The 18,167-nt window shown below is 45.4% G+C and overlaps 1 protein-coding gene across 4 annotated transcripts in view; it reads left to right on the forward strand.

Annotated features, from left to right (window-relative positions):
- The window catches only part of LTBP4 (latent transforming growth factor beta binding protein 4), a 1,283,510-nt gene that overhangs the window by 431,523 nt on the left and 833,820 nt on the right, over positions 1-18,167 (forward strand). For all 4 annotated transcript variants that reach the window (XM_069644515.1, XM_069644518.1, XM_069644516.1 and 1 more), the window contains exon 4: positions 6,394-6,590. In XM_069644515.1, the coding sequence (XP_069500616.1) occupies positions 6,394-6,590 (197 nt within the window). The remainder of the gene's footprint in view (positions 1-6,393; positions 6,591-18,167) is intronic.

Below are 18,167 nucleotides of genomic sequence, written 5' to 3' on the forward strand. Positions count from 1 at the left end.
GGCCTCATCACGAGTTGGGCGGTAGCCCTTAAATGCGGCTGTAACGCTATTACTGCTGCATTTAAGGGTCCGCCCAATCACAAGTCCGGCAGCATGTATGCCTCCTCAACAGCCAAAGGCCAGAAAGCAAGGCCCATACCTGCCATCCTGCCTTCCCACCACCATAGCACGGGCCCCAGACCTGCCATCCTGCCTCCCCACCGTCAGAGCCCAATCCCCACACCTGGCATCCTTCCCCCACAACACCCAGAGCCCAAGCCCATACCTGGCATCCTGCCTTCCCACCGCCATAGCCCAAGCCCCATACCTGGCGTCTTGCCACACCATCACCAGAGCCCAGGCCCCAGACCTGGCACCCTGCCTCCTCACAACCAGAGCCCAACCCCCATAACTGGCACCCTGCCTCCTCACCACGAGGGCCCAACCCCCATACCTGGTACCCTGCCTCCTCACCACAAAAGCGCAATCCAATATGGGTAACCTGCCTCCTGAACAGCCAGAGGATAGAATGTAAGACCCAAACCTGGCACCCCCAACACCCAGAACCTAAGCCACATACCAGGCATCCTGCTTCCCCCCACCAGAGTGCAACCCCCATACTTTCATCCTCCCTCCGCCCACCATAGCCCAGGCCCCAGATTTGGCATCCTGCCTTCCCACCACCAGAGCCCAATCCTCTTACTTGGCATCATTCCACCCCAACACCCAGAACTCAAGGCCCGTTCCTGGCATCCTCCTTCCCCACCACCAGAGCCCAGGCCCAATGACCGACATCTTGCCTCCCCACCACCAGAGCCCAATCCCCATACCTGGTATCCTTCCTCCCCAATAGCCAGAGGACAGAGCGCAAGCCCATACCTGGCATACTGCCTCCCCACCACCAGAGCCTATGCCTCTTACCTGGCATACTTCCCTCCTAACACCCAGAACCCAAGGCCCATACCAGGCATTCTGCCTCCCCACCGCCATAGTCCACGCCCCATACCGGACAACCTGCCTCCCCACCACTAGAGCCCAAGCCCTATACCTGCCACCCTGTCTCCACACCACCAGAGCCCAACCCCCATACCTGGCACCCTGCCTCCTCACCATCAGAGCCCAACCCTCATTCCCGGCACCTTGCCTCCTGAACAGCCAGATGCCAGAACACAAGCCCCAAACCTGGAACCCTCCACTTCAACAGCCAGAACCAAAGCCCCATACCAGGCATCCTGCTCCCTTCCACCAGAGTGCAACCACCATACCCCCACCAGAGCTCAGGCCCCAGATCTGGCATCCTGCCTCCCCACCACTAGAGCCCAAACTTCTTACTTGACATCCTTCCACCCCAACACCCAGTGCCCAAGCCCAATTCCTGGCACCCTCCTTCCCCACCACCATAGCCCAATCCCCATACCTGTCATCCTGCCTCCCCAATAGCAAGAGGACAGAGGGCAAGCCCATACTTGCCATACTACCTCTCTACCACCAGAGCCTAGGCCCCTTACCTGGCATCCTTCCCTCTTAACACCCTGAACCCAAGACTCATACCAGGTATCCTGCCTCCCCACCACCAGAGCCCAATCCCCATACTTTGCATCCTCCAACCCTAATAATACATGGTAGGAAAAACAATTTTAGTGGTACCAGGGTAGAAAGGGGGTTTTAACATAAAATGTGGCCGTAGGCTAAAAGGAGATAACAGCGAGGTGACACATCAAAACACGGCAGCTAATCTCATGTCCTTGGCAGAGTGTGCTAAAGTCTTGCTCAAATGTGTTTCATCACAGAACTCTTGTTTCCAGTTTTAAACTTGCAACATATGCCCTGTTACTCAGTAAATGTGGAAAACAACCAGTCATGCTGATTAGCATAAATGAGGCCATTGCAAGAAAGAAGAAATCATGTGTTTCTGGAAGTGTTTATGTCCAATGAAAAAAGTCAATACACTATGCTTGTAGAAAGGTGACCAATTGTATTATGAACAAAATTGTCTGGGAGCCCCTCTACAGAGAACAAACATGGCTAAATAACCTGTTCTATGGGAAGGTGCCCACTCAGGAGGGTCTACAACCACATTTTAGCTCACTGTACCACAGAGGGGGAAATACCCATTTGCACATCAGTCTTTGTCCCACCCAGAAGGGCAGTCCAGCACCAATATGCTAGGCAATTCTTCTCTGAGCAAGAGTACAAATAGCAACCCAGAGACGTGTTTCAGCCTAGTCAGGCCTCATCAGTGAGGTAGAGTTGTGGCTCTCTAAGCACAGTGAGCAATGGGTCCACGTCTGGATTACCCTGGGTAACTTATAGTAAAACCCAAAGTTCCTAAAAATGCATGTTTGTTCTCGGTGAAGGGGCTCCCAGACCTTTTTGCGCTGTTCATTTTAGAACATCCCTGATGTTTAACGCTTGGCATCCTATAAAAGTATGGTGTATGTACAAAAACAGTGAGAGTTTCCTTTTTAAGCTTGTGAAACAGTTGATTAAACAGATGTTTCTGGATGGCCAATTTATCTCTCTTTCTTGCACAGTGTGTGTTTTCAAGGATGGCTGGCTGCATGAGGGCATGCCTGAGGAATTACCTCTCTTTAACATACGTATCATTCAAAGAAAGCCAAACCTACTGGCAGCATTTTTCAAAACATCTTCATGATGTCTTGACCCAAAATATATGGCAGCATTGTCAATGGAAACAACTTCATGATACCCGTTCAGTGCCCACAGTATTTTATCACTGTAAAAAAAAACTTTTAATGCAGACTGTGCCATTATATGCCAGGATTGCCATATAAGTACACAGGCGTGGTGTATGCCTAATAATACCAGTGTTACCACTGTATTATGTACAAGAAGGGAGTTGAGGTGGAGATGCGCTAAACACCATATGAATAAGGAGCACTATACAGAGTATATCGGAGAAATCAATACAAGGGATTTCCCATGTATTGATTTCTCCGATATACTCTGTGTTCTTGTGCCTTGAAAACGACCTGCGTGTCGAAACACGTGTCGGCTGTTTCTGCAACAATTAAAGCATCAATTTTATAATTAGTGCTCCTTATTCATATGGTGTTTAGCGCATCTCCACCTCAACTCCCTTCTTGTACATATTTTCTGGTACCAGCCAGGGTGGACTGGCTGGCGCAGGTGGTAGTGCAGCTCACACTTCAACTTCTTTAGTATCAACACAAACAGTGAATACTAGCGCACAGACCTCGAATGCGATAATCCACATCTTTTTGTTTTACCACTGTATTAGTACCAACTTGTGGTGTAAGTCTTGGTTGCTCATAGAGTGTTTGATGAATCAGTCTTGAATGGAGTTGTTGATTGGGCCTGGATTGCAGTTTTAGGAGCATCTCTGCGGATGTTCGGTTTTCCATTCAGTTTTACAAAATGATTTGCAATTGAGGAATTTCTTTTTAATAGACATCACGTGAGGTTTCTCTACAATCATCGAAACCAAACGAATAGCTTGAACTGGAGTCATACTAATCATTCTTCATCCTATCGTTAGACATGATTTTCAACACCTTTACCAGAAATTAAAGAAGCCTTACTTGCACAAATACCTTTATACCTTTGACTAACCTTTCAAGGAGGGTAGCAAGTGGCTCCTCTTCAGGACAAACATTTGTTTTTCTGAACTCTTCTTTATTTTCTTTTTTCATCTGCACCCAGATGCAGACAATGGGCCTCATTAAGAGGTTGGCGGTAACCCGCCGGTGCCACCGGCGGTTTGCTGCCAACCCTGTAACACTGAATCCGGCACCTGACTTCCCAGTTCCACGGGGACATTACAAGTCAGCCTCCAGATTTTGTAAGTCCCCATTCTCATAGACTCCCATAGGATTCTATGGGAGTGGGGAGACGGACGCGCTGGCACCGTTGCTAACAGTGCCGGCGCTTCCGTGACAAATCTGCCTACTGGAGCCTCTGCGCCCACCAGGGTCTGACCTGTTGGGCGCAGCAGCCCTGGCAGGAAGACTCGTAGTGTGCCGGTCCAGAAACAAGGGTGCCGGTGAGCTTACTGGCACCCTTGTTTCTGGACCGCCACACTTGTAATGAGGCCTAATGTCTGCTTGTTACCTATTGTAATGTGCTATATAAGTACTCAATAACAATAACAATTGCCATGACGTAGTAAGTCTTATTCTCGGGTTGGCTCCCCTTGCCTTGCCCACATGCTTTTGCTTCCCTGTCTTTATAGTGCGTTTGCGCATGTTATTCCTCCTGAAAGTTACTGATTGAAAAACGAGGATGTCCCTGCTTCAATATGCTCCAATATGCTCTCCAAAGCATTTATAAAGCAAAGTAAACTATGTAGGCAGTTACAAAATTATGAAACTGTCCTAAAAACCTACATTTATGTATGTCCTGAAAATGTAATTTATACAGTTCCACCGAAGACTCTTCATTATAACGTAATTAAACGGAGTTGCACCACATTTCCTGGTGAAGAACACCGCCATCTGCAAAGGCCAATGCACCACCAAGAGCAACAACATCGAACGACTGAAACGAAAGGTTGATAAGAGTAAAAAAGAATAGGTAACTGGGCTTTTCCTACTATGCATGCTGTCTCAGGAGCAGGTTAAGGACGCAGATCATACTGGCCCTCTCCATCCGACACGTCCCGAAAAGGACGCAAAGACCCTACTCTTCAAAGAACATCTCACCAATTCCTGATTGCTGTCACACGCCAGTAGAACGGGCGCTTGTGGAGACCCTGGAGGGACGACCCCATTAGAATGGCACAACACGCTCTCCCGAAGCGTGCATCAATGGTCTAGTTCTCCAACTGTCATGGCCGCCGACCGCAGCTGTAAATACACAACACAGCCAAGCACCAGTGCGTTGCAACCCTCTTTGATGCTCTCCTTGCTTTGGGGTGAGACGCTGTATTCCGTGTTTTCCTTGAGCCCACCGGCACTTTGCCGGTAGTCAGATCTTTGCCTTATCTCTCCCTCTCTCTTGACTCTCCCTCGCGGCCTCACTGTGGCTCGCTCTCTCTTCTTTGCGGAGCCCAGGGCTGCAGCCGCTCCCTCTTTCAGAGCTTCCTGCAGCACGCACTGTGTGGTTGACATCTCTCTGGTGGCTCCCCTGTTCTTCGTACCCGGCCTCGCCGCTCCTTATCCTTCCTTCCTTTCTTCCTTGCTTTCGTCAGTACCCCCCTTGTTGGCCACTTAGGACCCGTGAGTTCATTCAGGGGAATACACCCAAATCTGCATAGGAGTATATCGCCTTCTCCTTCGCCGCTGGGGCTCCTACCTGTACCTTTCAGGGGTGCCGCTTTCCCTAGGAACCTTCTTTCATCCTGGATCTTCCGAGACCACTGATTAGAGATTCCTTGCACCTGCCTGCACCATCTGGACACCTACCTCTGTTACCATACCACAGGAGCCAGAATACCAAGAGGTTTTTTCTGTCTTCCTGGCTTTTTCCTCTCATTTGGCTCTCTCGGGAAGAGGCCCCTAGCCGGCTTCTATGTTGTGAGCAGGCATAGTGGCTTTCCACTGAGGGAGACCATACCTCTTCAAGACCAAACCGTACATCAGAAGGAGGCAAAGGAACAAAGACTTCTCTTCCCCTTCCAGTGAATCAGGTGAGGAGGAAGGGGGTTTATCGGACCTAAGTGATCAAACAGGGGAGTCTGATAATTGCTCCACGCAACCCTTCTTAACTGCTACTCTGGAGTTGCGCCCTTTCCTGCTTCCCCTCCCCATCCCAGCAACGTCTGCTATCCACACAACCTCCTAGGTGGATCTCTGGCATGCAGTGCCACCTTTCTTCCCAGTTAGCTTGGCATTTTATCATTTATGCACATGCAAATGAAAGTCACTTGGCCTTGTGCAGTATCCTTACTGCATAGTATGACATCAGCAAGTGCATTAGAATGTAGATCTCTGGGTCGCCCTAGATTCCAGAGTAGGCAGTTGGTCAGGACTTCAGGATAGGAGCTTGAACTATGAACATGAACCATCCATACCCTCCTGCTTAACTACTAACCCTATCACTGTAACTTAATAAAGCATAGTCCTTTTATACTTACCTGCGCCCTGAGTGTTCCTGCTCCGCGTGACTTCACTTATCTGTAGTCCCAGGGTGCAGACTTGGGATACTACACCTTGAAAATAATGTATTTGTTATGCTGTAGTTTTAATTTTACATTTTATTTAAAGAGGTAGTCTGAAACCTTTGATTGTTAATTTGTTCATTTCTTTGAAGTTTTCTATGTTTTGTGTTATAGTGACTGTTTACTGAGTTCAAATGTTGGGATCTCCCCATGAGGGAGCCAGTAGGTATTCGCCCTTATGGAACATCAAGCAATACTGTGTTGTGTTCTCCGGCTTTGGTCTCTCGCTTCCTGTTGGTCCTTTCTAATCGTGAGCCTTTCCTTTGACTTTTTAGTTTGCAAGAGCTTCAGTCTGTCCTACAAAGAAAATCTGCAGGACCCATGGACAAGATGACACTCGTGCTCGCCAAACACCTAGAAGCTCAGAAAAGCAAGCTCTCGCTTGCAAGCCTGAAAGAGAAAGACCGAAGTACGAAGAGTGTTCGGACCCCGAGAGGAGAGTTCACGATTGAGAAAGACAACTCCCCCCCAGGCAAGTACATACTTAGAAAGCCTATCGCATACCTGCCCTCGAAAAAAATCAGGGATACTCAAAATCTCTGAATGTCTCCTAAGCATGGGTACAAACTTTTGATTTCCTCCAAGGGGGCAGAACAAGGTTTTGATTTTCACTTGGGGAGCAATCATTTGTGAAGCGAGGGAGCCATATCCATCCCCAGGACCAAATGACACATTGTTCAGCACATTAGCATTTGCAGACAGGACTAGACATCTCAGCAACATGATTCTGTGTCAGGATTCCCGCCTTTTCCAATGCCTGCAAGCAGATTTGGCCGTCCCCTACTTACCCACCCCACCACCAATCCAGCTTAGGTGACAGTGAGGCAGCCTTCACACTTTGAAGTGAGCAGCACTTGCTAATTTCATAAAATGAAAAATGGGGGGATTTTCTATGTGAGCCTTCGCACTTAGAGTTCAGTTGTCCCCACAGCTTTTCAAATCATACAATTATTGTGAGGCACACACTTGTTAGTGTTATTCGTACAGTTGTTTTTGCTTTATTCAGTATATTCTATCTTCATATCATAAACATAAGTTAATTCACTTAATGTTTGTTCATTTTCGTTCCAGGAAAAGCAGAATTAATCTTGTGTATATACCTGCAAGCATACATAACATATGCGTGTGTCACTAATATGAAATGTTTTCACTCTAATGTAAAGCGTAACACAAAAGTGACGCACAATACAAAGTAAAGAATATGCCTTGACAAAGCCCAAGAAAGGGCGAAACAATAACACGTGCAAAGTAATGTTGTTTTTTTGATTTATATAAACAATAACACATCTCGCACTGGCACAAATGCTTTGTATAGGAAATAACGCACCTCTCACAAAAAAGTCATTACTAATGTCACAAGGGAATGCACTAAGTGAAATAACTTGTGTGGTATTGATGAATGTGGAACAAAAATGAACAAACATTAAGTGAATTAACTTATGTTTATGATATGAATGTAGTATATACTGAATAAAGTAAAAACAAATGGTACGAATAACACTAACAAGTGTGTACCTCACAATAATGATATGATTTGAAAAGCTGTGGGGACAACTGAACTCTAAGCGCAAAGGATCACATAGAAACAAACCCATTTTTCATACTAAATATCGGTCTCTATTGAGCCATGCAGCCACTGACCCCCAACTAAATGTGGACAGGTCAGATACTAACAAAACATAACAGAAAGGAATCTAAGCAAACTAAACCACGGGTAGAGCGCACAAAATGATACTATTCACCCAAAGCAAGAAACGTTAATTTTATAAGATGCCTGCAAACACTTCACCAAGCCTGATCCCTGCAAGAGAAGAACCAGAATCCCTGGCAGCCACTAGTCATTTAGAAGCGCATGTCCTTGAACCCTGTTTTCTTTTCTTGGTCTTTCATTGCGGAATTCCAAGGGGGCAAAAGGACCCTTGTGCCCTCATTGTTTAAGGAGAAAGAGGGCAGGTGCCCCCTCTGCCTCCAACTAATAGGTGCTTTCGCTCGTAAATTCGTGGATTATGGAGATTTAGTATTTATAATGGGCCGGTTGTGGCAAGCAATGACCAAAAGGGCCTTGCAGATAGTGTCTGTCTAGATATGACACCGGAACAGTGCGTCACAGTCATAGTTGGCAGGCAAATGCAGAAAGAGGGCTAGGATAACTAGCACCTGGCTTTTGTACTAACAGGCGACTTACAACCAGTGGTCGAAGTGAGCGGGAATGGCCGGGAGCGGTGTTCCATTACTTTTATGTTTTACTGTTAACAGCTCCACTACATTTTACACAACCATTTTCACCATTCTGGAACTGTTCTTTATGAAGTTAAAGCACTCTTCTCCATTGTACCACCGGATATCAGTTAAAGCTACACTGAAATATGTTTCAACTCAATTGGCTGTCAACCAGCATGGCTGCGACCCTAGAAAAATGTGTTACACGCTGCTCCCTCCCTTCCTACTCTGTCCCCCGCCGGCGTCACAGTTACACTACTTTTTTGGGGGCACTTCCATCACTGCTTCCAATTGGGTCCTAAAGCTCTCTCTAGTTATCCAGGGAAGTCTTTAGAGCAGTAGAGCAAACGTTTTGACCTCTCATTACATACACAACACTACTTCCGCCCACCACATTCTGTACACACAAGTTTGCAAGTAGGGTTGGGCCCACCAACCTACCAAATAATGAAACACACTCACTTTGAGGCTAATCAACGGAATGTGCAAACACTCCCCATTTATCATTAGTAGTTATTAATAACATCTCTCAGTCATAGGGCCTCATTCCGAGTATGGAGGTAGCCATGGCTACCCCCATACCGGGTACCGGGTCCAGATTCCCTGAATGGGGAAATACCGGGCCATTACGACCTTGGAGGGCCCGGTATTTCCCCATTCAGGGAACCCTGACCCTGTACATCCCCATTCCCATTTGAGCCCCCATAAGGCTCAATGGGAATGGGGAGGATGCAAACAACGGGCCCGTTAATGACGGGCCCGTTGTTTGCATCCTGGCCTGCTCGCGGCACCCGCTAAGGACGCCTGGTAAAACCAGGCATCCTTAGCGGGTCCCGTGAGGAGACCTCGTATCCCTCTACCGCATACCTCGTAATGAGGCCCATAGTCGTTGTGAAGACCCTGGAAACCCAATGGATTTGACTATTTTGAGGGTTGACATGCCCAGCTGCAGGTAAAAATATACTTCTCTGATCCTTACTTCACACACTGAAATCCTTGACAATCCACAACCATGTTCTCTCTTCGGTCCCTTCCTGACTAAAAGTGTCACTCACCCGCCTGTCCTGGATTCCTTCCAGGAAAAGGGAATCTTGGTGGTAAACCTAGATCATTGCGGTTTAATATGCAGGGTTCAGTCATCACTATTGACTTTGACTATTTATATAGTGCTTGCCGCACACTAAATGTTCCTTTTATTTAATCCAAGGGCACACATCTGAATAGGGCGAAAAGACTGAGAAAGCCCCACCCAGTTTCAAACCCGCTGCTTGCAAGTTACTCACAGCCTCTTGGCGTTGTAAGGAGCTTGAAGTTCGCTATTTGGAAAAGTGAGCAGATTAAAGTTGCTGGAGGTGTATCATTTTCAAGGAGATGATGAGGGTGTGCTCGGAGTGTACTCACATTGAATCCTGTGGAATGATGGTGCCTTCTTAGAGCAGTGAAGATGATTCGAAAGAGGTTGTCCCTCTTGTCCCTCTTGAAATGAAGGCGTGAAGAGAGGCTGGTCACTATCATAGAGAGTCTGGGCCTCTTCCTTCTTAATCATTCTCTGCGATTCTTTTAGGAATGATGTCCAGTTTGAGTGCGAAGTCCTTGTTAGCATTCCTGGATTTGATCATACACCCTTTTCTCCTCCAAATGGTTATCTGACTGTACACAACTTAAGACTGGTGATTCTGTTAATAGTTAGTTCTGAGCTTGGCACTATAAGCAAAAGCAGACCTCCTCTCAGCTCAGCAAATTATACATGATGTATTTGTATTTATTTGAATATCAAGAAGAGATTTGATGAGAGACACTGTAAACAAGCACATTTGGTTGACTGGGCGTTCCCATGCTTAGGAGCCTTGAAATAGTACACAGTGTCGGATACACTAAAGCAGCTTTAGAAAGAAAGCAATGGGACAGTGCCTCGTGACAGCAGTGACAAGATACCATTGAAGCAGACAGAGGACCATGTTTACAGCATGAAGTAATTGCATATGATAGACAATTATCATACGCAGCGTATGCATTTATGTACAGGAGATGGGAGAGGAAGAGGAATCAGAGGGGTAGCAGTGTAGTAGTTACCAGCTCTGGTGCTGCTTCAATTGAGAGGAAGCCTAATTAGGGCAGTTTTGAAGACTGACATAGAGGGGGTGGACTTGCTATAAAGGATAAGGGTGTGCGAGCGGAACGGTGATATGATATGATATGGCATTTGTAACGCGCATATACACATGTCTTTCAAGGCGTGATGTGGCAAGGGAAGGGAAACAGAGGGAAGACAGAGACAACGATCTTACTAGGTCAGGTGACATTGAGATCGCTCAATTGCAGGGGAAGGCGGAAGGGGAAAAGTTTAGGGGGAAGGGAGAGGGGGCAGTGCAGTACTTGGGATCGACAGTAAGAAATACATAGAAGAAATAAAAGCAATAAATAAAAGTGCGGCCACCTGGTGGCAAGTGCAAGGGTAAGTGCAGACATCAGGTGTCAAGTGCTGGTAGGGGATTGTAGGGATACAGAAAACAGTCATCCAAGTGCGGGTGATTGCAAGGGTGTGAGTGGAGAGGCAAAACAGAGAGTGTGGGGAGCATAGAGATTGGGAAGAGTTACATAACAATGAGAGTGGAAGTAGCCAGCAATTGATTTAGCTGGCAGTTTCAGGGGTGGGAGAGTCCATGGGTAGATGTTTAGACCAGAAGAATGAATCTAAAGAGGGAGTGTTTGAGCACCCATCAACGAGGAATGCACCGTGGCGGGTGAGGATTGTGAGAGGTTAAAGAGTGTGCAAGTAGTGAAGTTGAGAACCTAGTCAGGTAAAGGAATAAGGAGGGAGTCCCATGAGGATGCTGGAGCAGTCCATCCTGTTGAGGACAGGGGCTGACTTGAGAGTCTAGGCAAAGTGGCACTTAAGAAACAAATCTATTTTCTAGTTGTTGAGGAGGGTACACGTGGTATGGGGCATGGAGAGCAGCCAACACGATGGCAGCTTAAGTCTTAAGCTCTGTGTCCCAGGCCTATCAGTTGCAATGTCTTGGCTAAAAATACACTGCAGAAACTTTCCCAGCATTGGAGTTTTTTCTTTTTTTTTAATGGGAGGCTGGAAGGCATACACGACCTGGCTTCTCTGCATCCCACTGTCGTGCCACCTGGCTTCTCCTCTCCGTGGCCCTGCTGTGCCTCCGCTGCCTTTGCTCCAGCTAAGGGGGGGCCGGGAGGGGGCCTGTCCTCATGTATACAGGCACTGGTCAGGATGTTGGGCTCCCTTCCACTGCTGACAGGTTCTGAGAGCATTTTTACTGATATCTTGTTACGTGGAATGTTAGATGTCTGCCTTCCCCAATTGCGAGACAAACGATCTTCACCAACTTGAAGAAGCTTGACGCCCATATTGTGATCTTCAGGAAACCCATCTTTCAGAATCTGCAAAGCTTAAACATCAATGGACAGAAAATGTTATCCATTCCGAAGCAGTAGGTCACAAAGGAGGAGTAGCTTTACTACTCCATAAGAAACTTTTGGTGCATGCTCTTAATTCAAATGCCAACGTACATGGGAGATGGGGCTTAGTGGAAATGACCGTGGACAAGTTACCCATGTCTATTTTGAATATCTATGGACCCCACCAAGCCATTACTAGTTTTTGGAATAATCTGTATCACAATGTTTAGGATCTGGATAGAACCTTCATTATTGATAGGAGATGACTGAAACCTCTCCTGGAGCCTGTTATTGGTAGGAAATTGTTTTTACGGTTCTTCCCCTCCAGGATGCAGAAGGATTTTGAACAATGCATACATGATAATGACTACGTTGGTGCTTGGCGATTATGTAACCCTGACTTGCTTGAAATTACTTTACTGTCCTGCGTACATTCTTCCAATTCTATAATTGATTATCTTTTGCTGCATAAGTGACTGAAGACTTATGTGTCCAGGGCTGACATTTCTCCACTCCGAAACTCAGATCATAGTCCCATCACCTCTGATTTCCACTGAAGGGTGTATTGGGCAAGACTCATAAGAACTCAATCGCTCCCAGGATTTTATTAACTCAAGTGAGGATTTCAGACACAGATGTTTTCATTTAAACAAGGATTTAAACAAGGAAGTATCGATCGAGATGGTCCAGTATGCCTGTAAAGCTGCCCTTTGTGGCGATATCATTAACTATGGAGCGGTGGTCAGTAAAAATCTCGAAAAAAAAATCTTGAATGCCAATAATGGCGAAAAATAAAATCGAAAAAAAAGTCGAATTACTCTTTTTTAATTATATATTTATTTTGGGGTCCGGGATTTTAAAAAATGGGTAAAAAAAGGGGGTGAGGGGAAACCCCCCATTTCGAATAAAAACAGCATAAAAAAAATTCGACTTTTTTTTTCGACATTTTGACTTTCGATTTTATCACTGAAAACCCTATGGAGCATATGAGAAAAATGTAGCAAAACCGTTTGCAAACAAAGCCTTAAGAGTGATTAAGACTATGCAGCTAGATTACATGCATACGCCTAATAACAAAAAGCTTAGGTCCCTCATGCAAGTAAGATTGAATGAATTAGGCAGAGCGCCTACACTGCTTCTTGAGTATTATTGAAATGCCAATCAATTCTTCGGGGGTACTAATAAGGCCAGACATTACTTGACTCCTACCTAAATCCAGAAACAACAATAATCAAAATTGTCGCTCTCAAAGTTGGTGATACAGTTTATGGTAAGTATGATGAAATAGTGCACGTGCTTGCAGAATATTGCAAGACTATGTACACTCTTGAATCTGATCCCTCCAAAGTCTAAATGAAGCCATTTTTACAGAACACTCCTCACCCCACAAGGCACACAATTTCTTCCACTGAATTCCTGCATTTAAGGAAAGACATATGTTTGGAATATATTAAGCTAGCCTGTTCTAAACTGAAAAAGTCAAACCACCAGTCCAGGAATAACTCCTTATGGATTTTTGTATATTTTTACATATCTACATATTCAAAAATGAAAACACTATTTAACCATTATCTTTCTGATGGAAGACGCAATGGTACATTCTTACATACTATAATAAATACCATACTAGACTGGTGAGAGACACAATTCTGATGAAAAATGATAGAGCTATATTATTGATCAATTCAGAAGTGAACATTTTTGCCAAAATGTTAGCAATGCACCTTGATACCTTGCTACCCAAGCTGATACTAAGGATGAGACTGGCTTCTCCTAAGGCAGACTCTTGTCAGCAAACACATCCTTCTGTATGACATTATCAAATTGGCAAAAAAAGTTGAAGAACCTGGGCAGCAATCACAATTGCCATCGAGAAGGCCTTTGGCAGAGTCTGCTGGTCCTTTTTGGCTGAAACGTCACAGCTTTCACCAGGAGTTTCATTCCCTAACACTTACCTTATTCCAGCGCCCTAGACCTACCATCTTTGTGAAAGGTGTGTCCTCCCCTTATTTCACTCTCTATTGTGGTACTTGACAGGACTGCCCTCTTTCTCAACGTTTGTTCATATTAACCGTGGAACCTCTTCTCCATCACACTCATATCAACCAATGGGTAATTGGCATGGATCCAATACTTCTGAGTAAAAACTTCTGTATACATCAATGACATCTTGGCAATTTTGGAACATCTGTAAAATTCCCTCTTTGCTTTCCTTGATGAAATTGAGCAGAATTCGTGGGTGTCTGGTTACAAATTAAATGCGGATACGAAAGGGGTCATGCCCGTGAGTAGATTTGGTCCTAAATCACACGTTGGTGGTTTTGGGCTGCTTTGGCAACCTTCCCATATTAAATATTTAGGAATTTGTTTTTATAAAGGACCAATGCTACACGCTACAATTAAATGTAGACGCTATAAAAGTGAAGGTTGAAAGTGTATTGAATGGAGGGTCTCCAAATCTCTTTTGGTGGGGGCATCTAGACACCATTGGGATCTCCATTAGCTCTGTGATTTCATATGGTCTTTTTTTGATACCCCTTGACTGGCCAACCTCCGTCTTTAATCAGATCAACAAGAGTCTTCTGGGATTTTTAGGGAAAGAAAAGAGTGCAAGCATTTCAAAGAATAGGCTATATTTACATTGATTGCATGGCAGCAGTTGGCTTCCCATATTTCAAAAGACATTTAAAACGCATTTATAATTCATCAAGGATTACGTTGCTCTACAAGCTACAATTGCATATTCCGGCCTGCCTGGCGTGACCTGGAAGCGACTCTATCCTACCTTTTTCATAGATATGATATTCCTTATGTCAACTGCAAGCCGTCTCTCCATGGGTTGCAAACAATTGCCGCCACTTGTAAATCTCGACGCATCTGTGGAAGTTCATTAGGATCCCAAATGGTGAATACTTATACCGCCAATGATCTCCTACTGATTCCAAACCTGAAGCCCTTAGTAGTTCAGCTCCTCCTCGTGTGAAGGCAGCTGGCAACACAGCCTCTGTCATTTACAAATTATTGTTACATCCGATACGTCCAATCGCAACTCCAAGATCAATGCGTGATGACGTGGGGACTATGGGGCTTGTATCTTAGACTTTGTTTAGACAGCAATGTGGGGGGGACATTTGGAGTCCGTCAATAGCAGCCTCTGCCACTCAAACCCTGTTTATGATATATGGTAAGGCTGTTTTTACACCGCCAGGCTCGGAAAATGTGGGCACGGTTCACCCCATACGTCATGCTGGTCCTGTAATACTGCGGTCGACACTCTTAAACATATGTTGTTCAACTATTAACTCAACTGCCTGTTTTGGAAATTGATGTGGACATTGTGAACGGAGGATAGCACAGGGGCAACAGGCTGGTCTTGGAAGCAAGACCACGCAGAGCAACAGAGGTTTGAATCCTGGATCCACGCTTAGAAACTGAACTTGGGTATGGTGTTAGGTGTGTTATAAAAAACAATTAAATAAATAAATCGTATTTACCAAATCTATGGCATTTCCGTTCCTTTCTCAATATGCTCAGTGATTTGTGGTAGTGTTGCCCTCACTTTTACTGGTACTGCTAGGCAAGAGAAATGATTAGTCACTCTTACTGCAAAGGTGTTTAAGTTAAATACAGCCAATTGGGAGAATACTTTCACTGGTGGAATGAAGTTGTTTACGCATGGCACTCGGAGGGCTATATTTTCATGAAGAGTTCAAACACCTCTCATAGAGTATACCCATGGTATGTGTTATAAGACTATTTCAGCAATCACAGATGATAACTTGATAGTGTGTTTTGATATGTTTGGTGCCATCTGAACTTCTATTTGTATTTTTTGTATCTCATTTGTACCTTTCTAAGTTGTGTTGCTATTGTACCTCTCCGCATGAAAGGGGTCTGCATTGCATTGTGCTGTTGTCTTGCATTGCATTGTTCTGTTTTGTTTCATTGCGGTCCTTTGTCTAGCACTGCATTGCATTGCTGTGTATACCACTGTGCCGTATCGCCCTTCACTCCGCCCTGCTTTCCCATTGAGTCCAATGTCTGTGTATTTCGACTTTCTCTCTTTCTTGCCGGATGAGCTGATATGGATTTTGGGAATTTGCTGGTAGCTGGTCATGACCCTTACAAATGATAAGACATGTACATCTTCTTATACCTTTTGTGATTTTGTATGTTCATCTCCCTATTTGCTATCAAATCGAGATCAAGTTTGTAGTTATTTGGGTATTAGCGTACTTGATCTTGGCCCAATTGACCTTTTTTCCGAATTGACCAAATTTGTTTGTTTGAATTCTTTAGGAATTTCGGTCAATTTTAATTAAATATAGATGTAGGGTGGGGTAAGGGAATAGGTCAAGGTGGGGGGTGTGGAGGGTTTGCTGGGGTCTCCCCCCGTATTTTCAACAAAAAAAAAATGAACAAAAACAAATTAGTCAAATCGGAAAAGGTCAATTTCTTTTGATCAAATAGTGTTAAACTGTTATTTGGTGTGTTCTAATCTTCCAATAGAAAATGTGTGATCTTAAAACAAGGGGGCTGGCAATAGGTAATGAATACTTGTACTTTCAAATAATTGTCAAAGAGAACCTCCAGCTTCCGGGCCAGGGGGGATGGAATTAAGGTGTTGGAATGCCTTACCTAATTCACTCAGAGCTGAGACCTCCCTTTCAGCCTTCATGAAAGTGCTAAAAACCACCCTCTTCAACTGACTCCCCCCTCTTCCCTCATGTACCCTCATGTAACTAAGAATGTATTATGTACTATGTATTATGTAACCAAAAATGCTGTCTGTAACAGTGCCACGATGCCTTTTGGCTGCTGTGCGGTTTATAAATGTTAATAAATAATAAATAAATAAATTAAGGGTGAGGTGCTGGAAGCCTGCAGGTAGATTACCTGACTTTTGCAGGAATGAAGCACGAGACATTGAAGCTCCCACTAGCGGCCGAATTGTTCTGAGGGACAATCTTATAGGAACCCCGACTGGCAGAGGGGTTGCAGATGTTGTAGCAGCATTCCACGAAATGGGAAAGGAGTGATCAGATAAGTAGGATGCAAGCAAGCAGGGACAGGCCTAGAAATTCCAAACCTGAGAGAGTCCAGAGGAGGGCTGAGAAGCCAACAATGTCTCAGGCCCAGTGTGGTGCATGCGGAGTTAGCAGGGTTATTGGGGTCAGCTGTGGGTTTTCTAAGAGCAGTAGGGGGGCGGACAAATTAAAAGGTTGGGAAGATCCCAGAGGGCAGGGAGAGGTTGAAGATAAGGAACAGACACAGAGTGACATTTCCTCAATATTCTGGGATGCAAATGCATCCGCAGGAGCACAGGAAGGGACTGCGGACAGGGTTCTGGGGGCCAGTTCAGCTTTAGCGATGGAGGAAAAATCAGAAAGTTTGGAGAATGTGAGAGTGAGAGGAGAAGGTTAGAAGCAGTGAGGGGAAGGGTAGGTTGAAGCTAGTGAAAATGCCATCGATTTTGGAGGTTCCGCACAGTGTCCCCTACGGAGGACTACAGAAGGTGTGATGGGGCTGGAGCCAGAAGCATAGAGGGCGCCCAAGCAGAGAGCCAGCCAGTCATCATCCAAGAAAGTGATGTTTTATGTCCAACCATTAGGTGGCGAAAGATCTCATGATTTGGGAATTGGAAAGAGCTGGATATAAGAGAACGAACATTTAAGAAGCCTCAAAGATGGCTGAACCTGCATGCTTTTGTCTTGAACTGTGCAGCTGGAATCAGACTTCACTGCTTTCTGTGACGTGGGTGGGTTGCAATTGCTAGCATGCGGTTTGTTATCGTGCACAGCATGAAGTAAATACTTTACTGAAAAGTTTATTTTACCCAGCAGCTGACTGCAGCTCAGAGCCCCACCAGACCACCCCTGCCCTGCCTCTGAGTCATAGTCGCCACTACCCTGCCTTTGTTATGCAAGCCCTGGCCCGGAGCCTCCCATGAGAAGCCTGGTCAGACGAATCCGCAGGCCGTTTGCATATACCACGCGTGGCTATGCTGTCTGTATTGAAGCAAAACACCACATAACTGAATTGTATTCGCTCTCCCCTCTTGTTTCTCTACTCTTTTTGACTGCTTACTCTCTGTTCTCTCCCTTTTCCTATCTGCTCCCCTTATATGCACTTACTCTATCAGAATTGTCCCTGGACCTAGTATGATAGCAAACTCGACTGTTTCCTCCCCACTCCCCTTACTTGTGCCCCCCCACCCTCCAGCACTATCTGAAATGTCATCAGACCTAGTACGATAGTTGCTTGTTTTGTTCCTCCCAACACTTTCTGCACCCCTGTCCCTCACATTTTGTTTTCTCCGGCTCTACCAGAAATGTTGTCAGGCCTAGTATGGCAGTCGGCTGTTTCCATTTCCTTCCCACTCTCCCCCTCCCTTCCTTATCTA

This window comes from Ambystoma mexicanum, chromosome 2p (assembly GCF_040938575.1).
Source record: "Ambystoma mexicanum isolate Mex_15411 chromosome 2p, UKY_AmexF1_1, whole genome shotgun sequence".
Classification (NCBI taxonomy): domain Eukaryota; kingdom Metazoa; phylum Chordata; class Amphibia; order Caudata; family Ambystomatidae; genus Ambystoma; species Ambystoma mexicanum.